The sequence below is a fragment of the Leptonychotes weddellii genome, chromosome 1, assembly GCF_054177405.1.
Source record: "Leptonychotes weddellii isolate Sample4059 chromosome 1, ASM5417740v2, whole genome shotgun sequence".
In the NCBI taxonomy this organism is placed as follows: domain Eukaryota; kingdom Metazoa; phylum Chordata; class Mammalia; order Carnivora; family Phocidae; genus Leptonychotes; species Leptonychotes weddellii.
Genome location: NC_138369.1, coordinates 53,830,963 through 53,850,598, shown reverse-complemented (window position 1 = coordinate 53,850,598; position 19,636 = coordinate 53,830,963). Strand labels below are relative to the sequence as shown.

Here is a 19,636-nt window from a genome sequence, read left to right as displayed (position 1 = left end):
GGGGGGGGGGAGAAAGGAAAAAAAAAAAGAATATGATCAGGCTGGTGAATAGATCTGTGCCACCACACACTAGATATTGGGTGTATTTTGGTCTTTTAGAAGAAACTGCCTCCCAAAATTTTAAGGAAAGAAGAACTTATATATGTACAAAAATAAGGGTAAATACGATGAAGGGATGGAATATGACTGTAAAGATGGAAATGATAAAAGATTTTATAAAAAGAATTGATAAGAAGTTGGTTGAATAAAGAAAGAAGAAAAATTTTTTAAAAACAAAAGAAATAAAAAAGGGGAGAGAATGTGATCAGGCAGGAGACTAGAACAAAGCCATACACTAGAGATTTAAGGTATATTTTGGTCTGTTAGAAGAAACTGTATCCCAAAATTTTAAAGAGAGAACTTACATATATACAAAAAATAAGGTAAACTACAATGAAGGGATATACTATGACTCTAAAAATAAAATTTTTTAAAAATTAAAAAAAAGGAATTGATAAGATGTTGGTTAAAAAAGGGAAAAAGAAAAATTTTTTTAAAAAATAAAGAAAATTTTAAAAATTAACTTTGAAAGACTAAAGAATCATGGTAAAAAAGCCATGAATTCTGTGTGCAGTATTCCCCTAGCACTGGTGTTCTGCTGTTCTCATTGATCAGTAAACTTGGTCTTGGCTGGCTGTTCTTGCTGATCTTCTGGGGGGGGGCGGGGAGAGGCCTGTTGCCATGGTTCCCAAATGTCTTTGCTGGAGGCGGAATTGCCCCATCCTTGCCTGGTCTGGGCTAAGTAATCTGCTCGGGTTTGCTCCTGGGAGCTTTTGTTCTCTGCAAGCTTTCTGTACAGCTCTGAAGGACGAGAGTGAATATGGCGGCCTCCCAATCTCCGCCCTGGAGGAGCCAAGAAGTCGGGGCCCCACTCCTCAGTGAGCCCCCAGAGAAAAGCAATCACTCCCGTCTCCCCGGTCTCCGGCTGCACTCCGTGCTCACCCAGCCTGTGACCGAGCGTTTCTATCTCTGGCACCCAACCCCGTGTAGAGTCTCCAAACCCAGCAGATGCCTGCAGTGCGCTCCCGCGCCACTCCTCCTGGGGTAGGAAGGGGAGTCTCCCCGGATCTGCCGCTTGTTGGGTCCCTGCTGGAGGAGCAGTGGCCCAACTGTGCCACGGATCACGGTTTATGGCAACCCCGAGCTGAGAGCCCACTCCTCGGCTCTGTCTCTGCAGCTGGCTTACCCGCTCCAATACCTGGGAGCTCTGCCGCACTCAGGCACCCCCAGTCTTTGTGACCCCAAGGGTCCTGAGACCACACTGTCCCACGAGCCTGGAGTGCCACTGGAGCGACGTCCCTCAGCAGAGCCAACTTCTAAAAGTTCCAATTTTGTGCTCCGCGGTTCTATCACTTGCCAGAAGCGGCCGATGGAGGCCCCCTCCTCCGCCGTCTATCCTCCCGAATATCGCCTCAGATTCACTTCTCCGCACGTCCTACCTTCCAGAAAGTGGTCACTTTTCTGTTCAGAGAGCTGCTGCTATTCTTTTCTTCAATCTCCTATTGAGTAGCTGAATTTCTGGGACCAGACAAAATTTAGGTCTCCTCCTCCTCCGCCATCTTGCTCCTCCTCCTCTTTCCTCTCTTTTAAACCAGAATGCCCCACACCTACTTTTTTTTCTTTCCATGACATTCACTTTTAGAAAAGACAAAGTGTCTCACAGAATGTTCCAGTTCTGGATTTGTCCAATTGTTTCCTAATGGCACAATTTAATTTCTTGTTTTATAGCACTGTATTTGCTATAAACTGAGATTTGGTTCTAAGATTTGATTAGATTCAAGTTAAACCTTTTCTGGCAAGAATTCATGAGTGATGCTGAATTCTTTGTATTGTAAAACATCAAAAGGGTGGTCACCTGATGAAAACTGATAACCACCAGATCTTTACAATGTAAAGACTGTTTTATCCTTTTCGACAAGCAAGCAGTCACTACTGTAAAACTCCCATTTAAAAATCGTGGTTGCAGGGCGCCTGGGTGGCTCAGTCGTTACACAGCTGCCTTTGGCTCAGGTAATGGTCCCAGGGTCCTGGGATTGAGCCCCGCATAGGGCTCCCTGCTCAGTGGGAAGCCTGCTTCTCCTTCTCCCACTCCCCCTGCTTGTGTTCCCTCTCTCGCTGTTTCTCTGTCAAATAAATTAAAATATTTTTTTAAAAAAACATGGTTGCTTACTGACCGGCATGGTTCTTGGTGCTGGCGTTGGAGGGGCTGGTGCATGTCCCCCAGCTGGAGAAGACTGATATGCAGGTGTAGGAATTGAAGGAGCACTAGGTTCCCTGGCAATGCTTTGCTGCAAGTCCCTTTTTAAAGACAAAAATGTTAGGAATTAACATAACTTAAAAAAACAACACATATAAAATAACAAGTCTTTTTTTTCATAGTTTATTTTTTTTATTTAAATTCAATTAATTAACATATAGTATATTATTAGCATCAGGGGTAGAGTGCAGTGATTCATCAGTCTCGTATAATACCCAGTGCTCATTACGTCATGTGCCCTCTGTAGTGTCCATCACCCAAGTTACCCCACCCCCCCCGCCAGTAACCCTCAGTTTGTTTCCTATGATTACAAGTCCCTTATGGTTTGCCTCCCTCTCTGATTTCATCTTGTTTTATTTTTCCCTCCCTTCCCCTATGATCCTCTGTTTTGTTTAAATTTCACATGAGTGAGATATGATAATTGTCTTTCTCTGATTGACTTATTTCACTTAGCATAATACCCTGTAGTTCCATCCATGTCATTGCAAATGCCAAGATTTCATTTTTTGATGGCTGCATAATATTCCATTGTATATATATACCACATCTTCTTTATCCATTCATCCATCGATAGACATCTGGGCTCTTTCCATAGTTTAGCTATTGTGGGCACTGCTGCTATAAACATTGGGGTGCTGGTGCCCCCTTCAGATCACTACATTTGTATCTAGGATAAATACCTAGTAGTATAATTGCTGGGTCATAGGATAGCTCTATTTTCAACGTTTTGAGGAACCTCCATACTGTTTTCCGGAGTGGCTGTACCAGGTTGCATTTCCAGGCTGTACCAGTCTGCATTCCCACCAACAGTGTAAGAGGGTTCCCCCTTTCTCTGCATCCTCACCAACATCTGTCATTTCCTGACTTGTTAATTTTAGCCATTCTGACTGGTGTGAGGTGAATACCAGGTCTTTTTAAAATTTTTCTTCTCTTCATATATGAAACAGAAAATAAACTCAGAACAATGATGGTATTTTAAAATATACATTTTTGTTCTTAACTAGAACTAACTTAAATCTTTTTTTCTACTATTTAATGAAATGAAGTTAGCTCTTTTTCTATTTCTGAAGACTAGGAAAAGATCAGAGATCACAGTTATAGCTAGAGTAAGGAACATGTCAAACTGGGCAGGCAGTCCTATAAGACTCTCTATTAAGAAGTCATCCCCTAGATGGGAAACTCGTAACCACAACTGCTCACAGTCAGCTAGCTTTTTCATACCAGTGTTTACAGAAAACAAAACAATAGGTGAGAAAGCTAACCTGTTCAAACCATTATGCAAATTTCTTGATGAAAATTTTCTGAAGATATTCAAAGAAATGCAGCACTGAGATATTTTATGTTAAAAGATACCTCGAAATCTATAAGATAAATGCATGATAGATTGTTGAAAGGACTATTAAAATATAAGTATTAAAATTTAGGAAAATAATTTAAGGTCCTCTCCAACAGTAAATTGGAATCCATCCCAAAATCTCAACTCACCAAAACCCTAACGTAAAATGCATTCTATGAAACACATGGTATTGATCAACTTCTACCTGCACCGAGTCATATACACAGAGAAGTAAATATGGCAAGCCCCAGCATGTTTGCAACAGCACCTGTTGTCCTGACGTAACAATTAACTGCAACTCCCAGAGTCACCCCAACCACACTTTCATTCTCAAAAAAGGGTCCCAGTTGGAAGATAAATTAGTCACTCTCTATATAAAGAAATCTAATACACATTCATCAAGAAACCAAAAATACAGGGCACCTGGGTGGCTCAGTCGGTTAAACGTCTGCCTTCAGCTCAGGTTATGATCCCAGGGTCATGGGATCGAGCCCCGCATCAGGCTCTCCACTCAGTGGCGAGTCTGTTTCTCCCCCCATCCCCACCCCACCTCCCTCTCCCTCTGTGATCTCTCTCTCTCTAGTAAATAAATAAAATCTTTAAAAAAAAAAAAATACTTCTTAGTGTTTTTAAGTTTGTAATAACTGCTTACAACATAAATTAGAAGTTTTTAATCAACATTAAAATCCAAGAAGGTCAGATATTTTGAAATATTTATGTGTGTATTTCATATATACTAAGTATATTTAATTATATGTAATATTTAATACTTCATTTATTATAATGGTTTATATAATTACAATTAATTAGATATTTGAGTATATTACAAATGCAATAGCTAACATATGTAATTATATTATAAAGCCTTAACATAATACTTTTTTTATCTTTGATAAACTCCAGAGATGGTTGCAATGAATAACACACTTACAGGACAACTAAGAATTTCCTAGCCACTTACTAGTAATTATATAAATCAAAGCTATTAAATCATGAGACTAATAACATAAAAAAGCAAAAACATAAGAAATAAAATCCCACCAGTATTTCAATGCCAACAACCATCATTATTGACTTTAGTTTTAAATCATTAGTGAAAAGAAGGTAAACTTCAGAGTAAAATATTTATTCTTTTTGCACACTTAATATAAAGAAGACATACTAGTCATGAGGAAAATGAAAATTAAAACCACAATGAAATAACACTACATATCCACCAGAACAGCTAATGGCAAAAACACAGAGGAACCAACTCTCATACACTGCTAGTAGAAATATAAATTAGTACAACCACTTTGGAAAACCAACAGTTTCAACTAAAGCTCAATATACATATACCCTCTCACCAAGCAATTTCACAGCACTGCATATATCTGCTCACCAAAAGCAGGATCTAGAACTAGCCCATATGGCTATTAAACACCTGAAATCTGACTAGTGTGATCTGAGATGTGCTGTAAGTGGAAATTACACACCAAATTTCTAAGACTACTCTGAAAAAAAGTAAAATATGTCATACATAACTTTTATGATTATATGTTTAAATTATAATACTTTGGATCTACCAGCCTAAACAAAATATATTTTTGTTTTTGGGTTTTTTTTTTTCTTCAGATTTTATTTATTTATTTGACAGAGAGAGTGCACACAGCAGGGGGAGCGGCAGGCAGAGGAAGAGGGAGAAGCAGGCTCCCCGCCGATCAGGGAACCCGATGTGGGGCTCGATCCCAGGACCCCAGGATCATGACCTAAGCCCAAGGCAGATGTTTAACCAACTGAGCTACAGAGGTGCCCCAACAAAATATATTTTTGAAAATTTAACTTTTAAAATGTGGCTACTAGATATTTTAAATTGCATATGTGGCTGCATAGTACTTTCACCATATGGACGAAGCTTTATTTCACCAGTCCTGGACATTTGGTTTGTTTCTATTCTTTTACTGCTACCAGCAAAACTGCAGAATTATGTTTTAGAATATTCATGCTCACACTAGTCATAATATAGTGGCCAAAACTACACACTACTCAAATACGCAACAACAGAAGAATACATACATAACATATTCACACAATGAAATATACCCAATTATGAAAATTAAAGATCTACAACTACACACAACTGTATGGATGAGCCTCACAAATACAACGCTGACTGTAAACCAGTTACAAAAGAGTACATGTGATTCCACGGATATACAGTGCAAAACAGGAGAACCTAGTCCACACTCTCACAGTAAGGATAATGGTTGCCCTGGGGAAAGTGGTTAATAACTGAGTAGATGCATGGATGATCCTTCTGTGGTGCTGAGAATGTTCTGTGAACTGACCCAACTGTTCAATGCATGACTGTATTCAGTTTGTGAAAATTCAGTTAAGATGTACACTTATGTATATTTTCTTAAAGATTTTATTTGAGAGAAAGAGGGAGCGAGAGAGAGCATGAGCAGGGGGAGCGGCAGAGGGACAGAGAGAAGTGGATGACCCACTGAGCAGGGAGCTGACCTGGGGCTCGACCCCAAGACTGGAATCACAACCTGAGAGGAAGGCAGACACTCAACCCACTGAGCCACCCAGGCGCCCCTTATGTATACTTTTGTTTTGTTTTTATTTTATGGTCAGTAAACATGTTTTAAGGAATTTAGGCCCTTGGTATTAAGAGTGATTTTAACAAAGTAAACCCTCAGATTTTTAAAAGCTAATGTATGTCTATCTGGCCTACCTTTCCATCCTTCATGTACCTTTTAATCACCAAACTAAAACCACTTGACAAGTTGATGAATGTCTCAAAACGGATTTTGTTTATAGTATAAATATAGAAATACACATGCAAATAGTAATAAACCTAATTTTCAAGCTAGAGATTTGAAATATGAAATATCTGAAAACAAGAATATCCCCAAATTTCTTCCTAAGCCATGAGCCTGTATTATACTACACAATTCTAAAAATAGTTATGTTAACCTATTTTACACTAAAGATTTAAGTGGAAAAACAGTACATACAACTAGAAAGTAAATTATCACAGGCAACAAAATGATTTCAACTAGGGGTTGGCAAAATTTTTTGTGTAAAGAGCCTGATAGCAAATATTTTAGGCTTTGCAGGATATAAGGTCTCTGTCACAAACACTCAAGACTGCTGTTTTTAGTGCAAAGCCAGCCATAGATAATACGTACAACATGAAGAACATGGCTGTGTTCCGGTAAAACTTGACTTTACAAAATTAAGCAGCAGGCTCAACTTAACCTGGGCACTTAGTTCACCAACCTTCAATTTAAACTTAGAAACCTTTTTCGGGGGGTGCCCGGGTGGCTCAGTTGGTTGGGCGGCTGCCTTCAGCTCGGGTCATGATTCCAGGGTCCTGGGATCGAGTCCCGCATTGGGCTCTCTGCTTGGCAGGGAGACTGTTTCTCCCTCTCCCTCTGCCTACCACTCCCCCTGCTTGTGCTCTCTCGCTTGCTCTCTCTCTCTGTGTCAAATAAATAAAATTTAAAAGAAAAAAGAAAGAAAAGAAACCTTTTTTGGCTCTCACTTGGTCCTGAGCTACAGAATTTAAGGGTCCTGCACAGTCGTCTCAATGGCAGCTGCTTGCTTAAAGAAAAGGGAGGAGGTGGAAAAGGTCCTGCTCCAAGCCCCTCCCCGCTTGCCTCTGAGCCAGATCCATCTTTATCTGTTTTACAAACCAGGCTTCTCTGTAAGACTAAGCTTGAGCACAGGGTTCTGCAGCTCAAAAAAAAAAAAAAACCGTGGGCAGTAGGGAATGAATCTGAAAAGCCAGCTGTACAGTCTGAAAAATAAAAATCAGACTATTGGGATGTGGCTATAAAAACATATGAAGTCCCATTAATTAATTTCACATAACTTTCTGAAAAGGTAATGTGTTCACTTGCTTCAAAAACTAAAAAGTGAGTGAAAGATCCCTATCTGCAAGTTCCCTCTCCACCACTCACACCCAGATACACACTATTCTTATGAACCTGTCCAGAATCTCCTGACACATAAACCAATTCAAATCTACATTTTATTTTCTCCCTTTTTACACAAAAAGCATACTTTACACTGTTCTGTACCTTTTTTCCTTACCATAACTATCTTCAAAATCTCTCCATATCAATAAAGAGAAAACATCCTTTAATAGCTGCTCTTTAAAAAAAAAAAAAAAAAAAGCTGTACAGATGTAGCTTTATTTATTTCACCAGCCCTGGATATTTGATTTGTTTCTTTTACTGCTACAAGCAACTCAGAAATGAATTAGTTCATAAATATGTCATTTCTAGCATATGCTAACACATACTCTGAATAAAATCTCAAAACCACACTAGCTGGATTAAAAGATGTGTGGATTTGTAATCCAGACCTTTGGAGCAAAACTGCCCCACACAAGGATTGCACCAACATGCATTCATAGCCACAGAATGAGACCTGTTCCCCTACATGTGCCAACAGAGCATCTTTTCAAACTTCCAGATTTTTGCCAACCTGAGAAATGTTATTTCAGAGTAGTTTTAATTTGTATTTCCTTTTTATTGAATGAGGACAGGTTTCTAGTTTATTTATTTATTTTTTTTAGGTAAGCTCTAGGCCAAGTGGGGCTTGAACTCACAACCCCAAGATCAAAAGTTGTGTGCTCTACCTACTGAGCCAGCCAGGTGTCTCCCAGACAGGTATTTTTTCATAAATGCTTAAGAACCACTTACATTTCTTCATCTGCAAAATTTCTGTTCACAGCCTTTGCCAACTTTTCCATTGAGTTTTTCTCTTCCTCAGTAATATCTAGGAGTTCCTCATAAACGAGTAAATTTGCCTTTCACCTTTGTGAGTAGGCTTCAAATATTTTCCCCCAGTTTATTACATAAAGACTCAGCTTATGTTATGATGAACTTTTCCTTTTATAAATATGGCTTCTAGATTTTAAGTCAGAGTAAGAAAGACTCTTCCCATTTCAGCTTTATAAAGGAATTCTCTCATATTCTATTTTAAACATTACATTTTATCCTACACATTTCAAGTTTGATCCACCTGGAATTTATTCTGGTATAAAAACTTTGTTTTCTAAATGATGCGGCAGTTGTCTCTAACATCTTCTGATTGGCTTAGGATCTTTTTTACACTAAATTCATAATGTATTAGAGTCTATTTCTATTTCCTATTTGGTCTTTGGTCTGTCTAATCATGTACCAGTACCATTAATCATGTACCAGTACCACTGTGTTTTGATTAAACACAATATTACATATGTTAATATCTGATAGAATTAGTTTCCCTTACTTTTCTTTTTATTCTGTTTTCCTGGCTAATAATTTGACAGTTTTTCTAGCTGAGCTTTAGAATCAACCTGTCTAGTTTTAAAATTAAAATCTATTTATTTATTTGAAATCAAATTATGTTGAATGTGTAAGAAATGACATCTTTACGAAGTTGAGTCATCCTACCCAAAAACATGACACATATTTCAAATTCGAGTCCTCCTCTGTGCCCTTGAACAGCGTTTCAAAATTTTCTACATACAGGTCTCAGAGACGGCAAATTTATTCCTATGTATTTTATGGTTTTAGTTGCTATTGCAAGTGACGTCTTTTCCTCCATTATATCTCCCATATTTATTTATATGAAAGCTACCGATTTCTATAAATTATCTTTAAATCCATTGTCTTCAGTAATAATTCTACTATTTGCAGAGTTTTGGGGTTGATTCTCTTGGATTTTCAAGTTGTACAATCAAAGTCTTATAAATAGTGAAAATGTTAACTTCTTTTCAATTTTTATATTTCTAATTTTATTCTTTCGTCTAATTGTGCTGGCTGGTACTGCCAATATGGTATTAGATAATAGTGTTGATAGTGGGCATTTTGTCCTTGCTTTTAGAAAGAATGTTTACATTGTTTCTCCATTAACCATGATGTTAAAGTTTTGTGCAGATATAAACAGATCCATACACACACACACAGTGTTATAGAAGTATCCACCTACTCCTATTTTACTGAATACCAAAAGACTTATTTTCTTTTTTTTATTTAAATTCAATTAGCTAACAACATATTAGTTTTTGATATAATGTTCAATAATTCATTAGTGTGTAACACCCAGTGCTCATCACATCATATTACATCACATGCCCTCCTAAATGTCCATCACCCAGTTACCCCATCCCCCCACTCACCTCCCTATCCACAGTTTGTTTCCCAGAGTCAAGAGTCTCTTTTGTCTCCCTCTCTGATTTCTTCCCAGTCAGTTTTCCCTCCCTTCCCCTATGACCCTCTGCATTATTTCTTATATTCCACATATTACTGAAACCATACGATAATTGTCTTTATCTGACTGACTTAATTCACTTAGCATAATACCCTCCAGTTTCATCCACGTCGATGTAAACAGTAGCTTTTCTGATGGCTGAGTAATATTCCATTGTGTATATGAACCGCAATGGAAGACTTACTTTCTCAATTGCTTTTTCCTCACCTATGAAAAGAATCTTCTTCCCCTTACCAATCACTGCATTACTGGAATAACCACCCCGTCCCCCTTGTTCACGGTTCTTTTTCTAACATACTAGTATCAATGGTTAAGTATTTTATTCAGGACTTTTGCATCCATATTCATAAATGAAACTGGTCTGAAGACTGGTTTGTCTTAATCTTTGTCAGATGTTCTTACCAGTAAAACTAATTTGGAGGGTTTTTTTTTTTAACCTCTAAAACCATTTTAAAAGTACTTTGCTTTTTAAAGGTTTAGTAGAAAAACTGTAAAAACAACATTGCTCTTTCTTGGGAGGTGGAGGGAGGCAGCTCTTTGATAATTTCTCCAACAACTTCTATGAAAAACAGTTTAAATGTGAACAGGGGAGTGAAAAATGGTCGGGTTGGCTGAAGGGTTCCAGAAAGACTCATGAATATTAATAGTCTCTGAGTTCTTTATGTTCATTACTAATGAATATATGCTCCTGTATATACCTGAAGGACAGTTTGGATATAAAATCCTTGGCTCATATTTGCTTTCCTTGAGTTCCGGAAGCAATCACTCTACTCTCTTCTAGCATGCAGTGCTATGAGCTAAACTTTTTCACCTTTTTATAAATGGACTGGATCTTTTTGCCCAATTGCCCAAAGGATTCTGCCATTATCTTTTAAAGCTAATAATTTATATGCCTTGGTGTTGACAGTTCTTGTTCATTTTTCCTGACCATAAGATATACCTTTTCAACAAGCTTTCACTTATTTTAGGAAAATATTCTTGAGTAATATTGTTAAATATTTGTTCTGTTCACGGTTTTGGTTTCTCTTCTTTCAGGGGAATTCAATTTTGCATATTTGGATCTTCTTTGCCCATCTTCTCTCTAATCCTTTTTAATTCTTTTTTTACTTTGGTTTCATTTTCTTTGATTTCCTCTTTTCTACTCTGTGCTCCTGTGTCTTCTTCACTGTCTATTCTCCTTTTTACTCCTTCCCATTTCATATGGTTTCTGTGATGGTTTTGTTCTCTCTTCTACTTGTTTCCTGGAATTCTAAAATCTCACATTTTATCATGTCCTGTCTTCTCACCATCTTCCTTGAGTTCTGGCATTTCTGTGTATGGTGTTCCTCAGGGTTATTGCTTCGTAACCCTTTTCTTTTTTTTTTTCTTAATTCATAATGAAATGTTCATTCAGAATTTTCATCTGTTCTGTGACAATATTATTCTGGTGAATATTCTCCATCTAATAGGTTTTATTAAATTTTGTTCTTTTTTTCACCATTTTTAATAAACACTGTATCTTTGTACCAATGCTATGTCAACTCTACCAGTCACTCAGCATAGAATGAGTCCTATGCTACTGGTCCAGCATTCTCAGCAGGCTCCTTCAGAAGGGCAGTAGCTGATGTTTTCTAAGCTATTCACCGTGTCTTCCCCATATTCTGTACCTCTAGTTTTACATGGAAGGAACCTATTTGTCATTTCAAGGTAAACTACTTATGTTTATTAGCATTTCTGAGATATGCCACCCTGAACTGTTGTGTTAGCATTTCAGTAACATCACTGTGCTTCCGACACCTGGAGTTTCTGCTCCTTTTCATCTTTTATTCTCAGATCATGCAGCTTGCTTGTTGCTTTGTAAATGTCCAAGAGGAAAGGAAAGAAAGTGCTATCTCATACTGCCAAGTTCACCCCAAAGTCTCCACATACAACTTTTCAAAAGAAAAATACACTTTGATACACAAAATAAACTTACTTTAAGAGTTCATCTCTTTCTGTCTTCCGTGCAAACACTATATCACTGCATTTGTTCTGGAACCTGACCAAGATTTCAGTCAGCTCATTGTAAAACTGTAAGCAAAGAAGAAACAAGTAATAAACCAGAATGAAATTTTTTTTTTAAAAAAGATTTTATTTATTTATTTATTTGACAGAGACACAGCGAGAGAGGGAATACAAGCAGGGGGAGTGGGAGAGGGAGAAGCAGGCTTCCCGCCGAGCAGGGAGCCCGATGCAGGGCTCGATCCCAGGACCCTGGGATCAGGACCTGAGCCGAAGGCTCTAAAGAGGAACACAATCTAAAGCTCATTTGTCAATCATCATTAAAGCTAAAGAACTAAAATCCTCTGCCCGAGACAGTCATACCACTGAGGTTCAACAACTTAATTATACTAAATTATGACCTAACTAGAGAAAATAAAAATAACAAAATCATTTTTATAGAACACTTGCCATCAAAAATTAAATGGAACAAGTCATAAGTTTCATGATCACAAGTATGTTCCCAATTCCTAGAAAAAAGTCAGTTACTTAATAAACGTATGAAACCTATTTAAATGGAAGGATTAGATTTGCACATTCACTTCAGAAATATAGGCATCACTTCAGAAACCCTTAGAAGTGTCTCCAAAGGCTCTCTGAGTTTTCTCAGCTTATCTATTTCAACAGAGCATTTTAAATCAAATTAAAATGGTGTCTTACTCTTCTATTTCCAAGGTTTTGTAGTATTTCTACCCCCTCCTTCAGAGGGTTTTACATTATATCCACTGTATTTGTATCAAGATAACTTTATTCAATGATCATTATGGAGTTAAAACACCACAAGGTAACATGTACCTGAAAAACTTTAAAATCACTTGCTCCCTCAAAAGGAAAGTCATTGGTAAAAACAAATATAATCATTTCCCTAAGCTATGTAAAGGAAAAGCAAAAAAATAATATATTTAGTAAGCACCCTGAGACTCAGGCAGATCACAAATCTATCATTATCCATCAGCACCATCAGCACAGAATATAAAAGCCATACCCTCTCCTCCCTTTCCCACCACAGATCAGCTTCAACTAATCCTGTTCCCTCATAATTCACTCAAATTAGTCAACTTTCGAGGCACCTGGATGGTTCAGTCAGTTAAGCATCCAACTCTTGATTTCAGCTTCGGTCATGATCTCAGGGTCGTGAGACTGAGCCCCCACCATGTTGGGCTCCATGCTCAGCACAGAGTCTGCTTGTCCCTCTCCCTTCCCTTCAACCCTTCCCCACTGCTCCACTTTGAGCAAGCTCTCTTTCCCGCTCTCTCAAATAAATAAATAAAATCTTAAAAAAAAAAAATTTTTTTTTAATTAGTCAACTTACTTTCTTTTCTTTCTCCCCAAAAAGTGTCACTAGCTTTTGACATCTCTGTGCTAATTTCTTTTTCCTGAAATTCCTACACCCTCTTTCTGCCTGGTGAAATATACAATTCATTCTTCATTCCCATGAAGTATCGCCACCTTTAAGCTTTCTCTCGCTTACAAGAAGCCTCTCAGTAAAAAGTCATTAAAGCTAGGAAGTTCAAGAATAATTTGGTACAACTGGAAACACAATTAACTTCTCAAACTATAGTTTCACATCTGTACTGGTGAACTATTATTTCTTTTGTACATCATACCTTTGTGCCCTCCTTCAAATTAGCTACAAGTTCAACAAAGTTGTCATAGGCAGTAGCTAAATTCTTCAAAACTTCTTCTCTTAAATTAGCTTCATTATTAGATTGCTTCATTTTTGAAAACTCCTGGTGTGAGACCTTGTTAAAAGAAAGATTTATGTATTTACACTTATTTATCAAATTAATATAGCTTGTAACATTTTTATTGCTACTTTGCCAACTACATATGAAAATCATATATGATTACATGCCGGAATTTCTAGAAATTTACCTAATATAATATTTCTTTTGTGATAACACAGTACTTTACATCTTAAAGTAAAAATACCACAAATTCAGTGGGTTATCAAAACATAACCAATAATGATTACAGATTTCTATTATTATGTAGCAACTTGCAAAAAACACAATCCTACTAAACAGATACAGATTTAGTCCAGGTTTATCCTTTCTGTGATTTTCTTTAAACATAAATCTTACTAAAGCATATAAACTTTACCTGAATATTTCTAAGAAGTTCTTCCTGTTTCTTTAGAGAATCTTGGACTTTAGTCGTAAGACCTCCATAGATTCGATCCAGTTCAGTAACAGAAAGAGCTTCTTCATTTATGACACCATCTTGAGCCAAAGCAGTCAAAAATTTGCTTGTCATGTCAAAATTCACTGATTTCAGGTCATTCTCAAGCCCTTCTCTTTCCTTCTTTACTTCATCAAGATTTGACAATAAGGATTTTAAGACATTTACAACCTGAACAATTAAAACAAAACAAAACCCCTTCGTTTAATGCAAAAAAAACCCAGAAGCCAATTTCTAGAAGGGAATTATATACAAAGGTTCACTCAGAGTTGGTTGATTTCTCAGACAGCCAAGCATCAATTGTACATCAGGTTTACTTAGAGATACTGTGCCTTTAGTGGACTCAGCTTATAAGAGGAGGCAGCAATAATGGTAACAGTGAGCACAATGATTTACTGAACATTTACTATGTGCCAGGGACTGTCCTAAACACTTCACAAATATAATTTAATGTAATCCTTCCAAAATCCCACTGGGTATATATTTATTACTTCTATTCCACAGTTGCAGAAACTGAGTCTCAGAAAAATTAAGTAACCTAAAAAATTAAGTAACATAAAATATGAGACCTAAGTCTGCCTAACTCCAAAATCAATCTCTTAACTACTCTATACTAACCCTGTCCCTGTCATGGCTCCAAGGTAGAGGAAGGTATGTTTTTGCCAAAGAGATACCCTATTTTGCTGACATAGAGAGATTGAGAGATAGAGAGAGAGATATAGACAAACATGTAGATAGAACAGAGACACAGATATATATATATGGAGAGAGCATCTTAGATAAAGAAAGAGAGCCAGAGATACAGATAAAAAGCTATAAACCATGTGTTTATTTTATATACTGGGAGAGAGAGAGAGAAGAGAGGGATCTTGTACATCTGTTCATATCATTAAGAGTTTTCCATCGGGGGGTGCCTGGGTGGCTCAGGCAGTTAAGCGTCTGCCTTCAGCTCAGGTCATGATCCCAGGGTCCTGGGATTGAGCCCCGCATCTGGCTCCCTGCATCTGCTTCTCCCTCTCCCTTTGCCCTTCCCCCTGCTTGTGCTCTAATAAATAAATAAAATCTTTAAAGAAAGGGATGCCTGGGTGGCTCAGCCAGTTAAATGTCCGCTTTCGGCTCAGGTCATGATCCCAGGGTCCTGGGACCGAGTCCCACATTGGGTTCCCTGCTCAGCAGGGAGCTTGTTTCTCCCTCTACTTGCCACTCCCCTGCTTGTGCATGCTCTCTCTCTCCCTCTCTCTCTCTGACAAATAAATAAATACAATCCTTAAAAAAAAAAAGAGTTTTGCATTGGATTCAGCCCAGGCATTCTCTAACACCCACATGATTCACAAACAACCCTACAGAGTAACAGTGTCACAGAGCCCAAGTGCCCTCTGATGCCACTTACAAGCTGCCCCCTTTCACTCACATCTCTTTGCACTCTTGCTAGGGCCACCCAGGAGAACACCAGCCCCAAACCCCCTACTGTGCTTGCCCCCATGATGCTCAGAGAAAGTAAGCTGGGGGAAAGACAAAGGAAGAAGGGGACACCCATAAACCCCATCTACATCCCTGTCTTTCATCTTACCATGGCATTTCCAAATCCAATGGATCTCCCCACCTACTGCCTGTTTCTAAGCATTTCTGTCCTACTTTTCATGCCACAGCCCTAGCTAACTCCTTGACAAGTGTCCAGAATTACCTTCCTTTGGGAAGACTAAAGACCCAAGGAAAAGTCTAAAATTTCTTCTATATTTGGCCTCCGTTTACCACCCATATCTGTTAAGTGTCCTATCTTAAATTCAGCGTCTTTCAACATTCACAGTAGTGGAAAGAAATGTGACTCCTAGAGGTCAGAGAAGCCTCAAGCCCCAAACACTTCCAATGGAAGGAAGAAGAGAAAAAAAATCACACCTGGAGGGAGACGGCAAGTCCGTTTCAGGGATTTAGTGGAATCTGATTTCAACAATGTGCCTAAAAATCTTGTTTCCAAATGACTTCCAGGACATATTGTTAAATGAAAATAAAAGGCGCATAGGTACAGCATATTGCATTCCGAGTAAGAGAGAAGGGAAATCAGAAATAGACATACCCACATAATGTATTATGTATGTATGTGGGCATATGTATTTTTTTATAAAAACAAAAGCACGAAGGACAAACCAGAAACGAATAAATAAGGTTGCTTATAGAAAGTGGATAGGAACAATGTAGAAAGAACAGAGATGAGATTTCTCTACATGCACCTTTTGAATCATGAATATTTTTTACATATTCAAAACACAAAATTAAATCAAAATTTGAATAAATACAAGTACCTAGTTACCCATCAAAGTAAAACATAATTATGTACAAAAAAATATTTCATCCCTAACTATATTCCCTTAATGGACATATTAAGACTTAGTTACTGTGTAACCAAGGATACTTTACTACCTGGAAAACTCAATTTCATTATCTGCAAAACAAGAGTAATAGTACCTACCCCAGAACTGTTGTGAAGCCTGAAATAATTCATACCAAATGCTCAATATAACTTCTAACACAGGGTAAGCACTCAATCAGTAATAGTCATTATTATTAATTGGTAGTTAGGCTTTATGGTTTAACTCTATACTTTGGGTACGCTATACACTGAAGAGGCTTAGGCATCTAAGCATTAAGACAAAAAGAGAGGAACAATGAGGAGCAGATTGCTAAACTGTAATTATTTGTTTGTTCTGAATGATAACTATTTCTGTAATTATGTCACACATTTTGTAGGGTGGGTGCAACATGATATAATTTTAAAAGGTTGTGATAATATTATCTTTTGTCATATTTAAACTGATAATGGAACCTCAACCATGACTGTGACTCTATGTGAAGGTTGTTTAGCTATAAGAAAAATGCCACCTTTTATCTTTCTCTCAGTTATGTCCCCAAAAAGGCTAGAAAGAAAAACATAAAATAGTCAAATAAAAGAAAACTGGGGGAGGGCGCCTGGGTGGCTCAGTTGGTTAAGCGACTGCCTTCGGCTCAGGTCATGATCCTGGAGTCCCAGGATCGAGTCCCGCATCGGGCTCCCTGCTCGGCAGGGAGTCTGCTTCTCCCTCTGACCCTCCCCTCTCTCATGTACTCACTCTCTCTCATTCTCTCTCTCTCAAATAAATAAAATCTTTAAAAAAAAAAAAAAGAAAAAAGAAAACTGGGGGAGAAACAGGAATATGCAGAACTGGTTTAAAAAAAAAAAAAACTAGTCTACTAAACAAAGCTGAAAGTCAGGGACACTATAACACTATTATCTAGAAACAGATTGGATGCTTCTTCCAGAGTATAGCAACTAAGATCCTCTCAACAAATGATGGGTCAAAATTGTGGTGACAGTACCCCAAATTAGTTAATAAGTAATATGAGAAGACAGACATGGTTCACAAGAATAAAACCTCCTCTTCAGTGAAGAACTAACCACACACAGGGCAGCAGAGTAACGTGGGAAGAGAACCCCAACAGAATTTGTAGAACCACAAGTTCTAATACCAGCTCCACCATGTAGAAAAGCTAACTTCCTAACTTTTATGATAGTCAGTTTTCTAACCAGTGATAAAAAAAAAAAAGGACCAAATACGTATTTAATAAGTCCTATTCTATTCCAAAATGCTATGATTCTAAGTCTCTGGAAAAATAATGCCATTTGAAACAAACCAATTTATAAATGAACTTTTAGACTGAGCCACCCAGGCGCCCCACTAAGAGTAAAATCTTAAAAGTTCCCATCACAAGAAAACAAATTCTGTAACTACATGTGATAACTGATATTAATTAGATTTACTGTGATCATTTCACAATATATACAAATACTGAATCATTATGTTGCACACCTGAAACTAATAAAATGTTGTATGTCAATTATACCTCAATTAAAAAATTTTAAAAATAGGGGCGCCTGGGTGGCTCAGTCGTTAAGCGTCTGCCTTCGGCTCAGGTCATGATCCCAGGGTCCTGGGATCGAGCCCCGCATCGGGCTCCCTGCTCTGCGGGGAGCCTGCTTCTCCCTCTCCCCCTCCCCCTGCTTGTGTTCCCTCTCTCACTGGTCTCTCTCTGTCAAATAAATAAATAAAATCTTAAAAAAAAAAAATTTTTTTTAAATAATAATTAGAATCCTGTGGTGTTTATTTCTATGTTTTAAAAACAGCTCCAAGGGGCGCCTGGGTGGTTCAGTCGTTAAGCGTCTGCCTTCAGCTCAGGTCATGATCCCAGGGTTCTGGGATCGAGCCCCACATCGGGCTCCCTGCTCAGTGGGAAGCCTGCTACTCCCTCTCCCACTTCCCCTGCTTGTGTTCCTTCTCTCGCCGTGTCTCTCTCCGTCAAATAAATTAATAAAATCTTAAAAATAAATAATAAAATAAATAAAAACAGCTCCAATTAGCTTTCAACTGCAATTAACTGCATCCCTTTATTAAGTTAGGCTGCCAGTAGTTATCATTCCATCAACACTTTTTGAATCCTTACATGCTGGGTACTGCTCTAGCTCCAAAATACAACTATTAACAGAAGCAGAGTCCTTCATGTGGGGGACAGGGGAAGGGAGGGGAGAATTAAACACACACACAAAAAAGAGCAATACAGTAGCCAATGACAAAAAAAGGGAAAGGGTGACATCTGGGGCTTTAATGAAAAAAGAAGCAGCAGCCTTGAAAGAAAGACCCCAACAGAAGGAAAGCAAATGTTAAAGTCCTAAGGCAGGAACAAGCTTCCCATGTTCAAAGGGAAAAGGAAAAAAAAAAAAAGGGGGGGGGGGCCAGTGTGGCAGAAACACAGTAAAAAAAGACAGAAGGGAGGGAGATGAGGTCAAACAGAAAGGCAGGAATGAGATCACCTCAGCTGTCTGTACTTCACCTTTAAGACCAAGAGCTACAAACTTCTCCTGTAAAGAACCAAACAGAAGGGGAAAGAAAAAACAAGAGACAGAAAATATTTTTGGCTTTGTGAGCCAGTCTCTGTTGCAACTATTCAACTCTGCCTTTCTAGTGTGAAAGCAGCCATAGACGAAATGTAAAGGAGTGTAACTATGCTCCAACAGAAGTTTATTTATGGATACTAAAATCTGAATTTCATATAATGTTCACATGTCATAAAACATTATTACTTTGACTTTTTTCAACCATTTAAAAATGTAAAAGGCATTTTTGGCTCATAGGCCATACAAAAACAGGAGGCAGGCTGGATTTAGCCCACAGGCCATCATTTGCCCACCCCATTTAGATGATAAAGCTCTCTGTAGCATCTAACAGCACCAAACACAATTAGGCACAGAACAAATACTCTCAATGAGATTTTCAGCTTTACTTTTCAGTGCCTGCTATTTTATTTTCAGAAAAGGCAGACATGAGGGCGCCTGGGTGGCTCAGTCGTTAAGCGTCTGCCTTCGGCTCAGGTCATGATCCTGGGGTCCTGGGATCGAGTCCCACATCGGGCTCCCTGCTCAGCAGGAAGCCTGCCTCTCCCTCTCCCACTCCCCCTGCTTGTGTTCCTGCTCTAGCTATCTCTCTCTCTGTCAAATAAATAAATAAAATCTTTAAAAAAAAAAA

At 38.1% G+C, this 19,636-nt stretch overlaps 1 protein-coding gene across 1 annotated transcript in view; it reads right to left on the bottom strand.

The window, feature by feature from the left end:
* PDCD6IP (programmed cell death 6 interacting protein) overlaps positions 1-19,636 on the bottom strand; it is a 67,779-nt gene that overhangs the window by 6,812 nt on the left and 41,331 nt on the right. Inside the window, exons 7-10 of the mRNA XM_081818092.1 lie at positions 14,007-14,255; positions 13,511-13,645; positions 11,839-11,933; positions 2,214-2,337 (exon numbers count right to left, since the gene is read on the bottom strand). Of these exons, the coding sequence (XP_081674218.1) occupies positions 2,214-2,337; positions 11,839-11,933; positions 13,511-13,645; positions 14,007-14,255 (603 nt within the window). The remainder of the gene's footprint in view (positions 1-2,213; positions 2,338-11,838; positions 11,934-13,510; positions 13,646-14,006; positions 14,256-19,636) is intronic.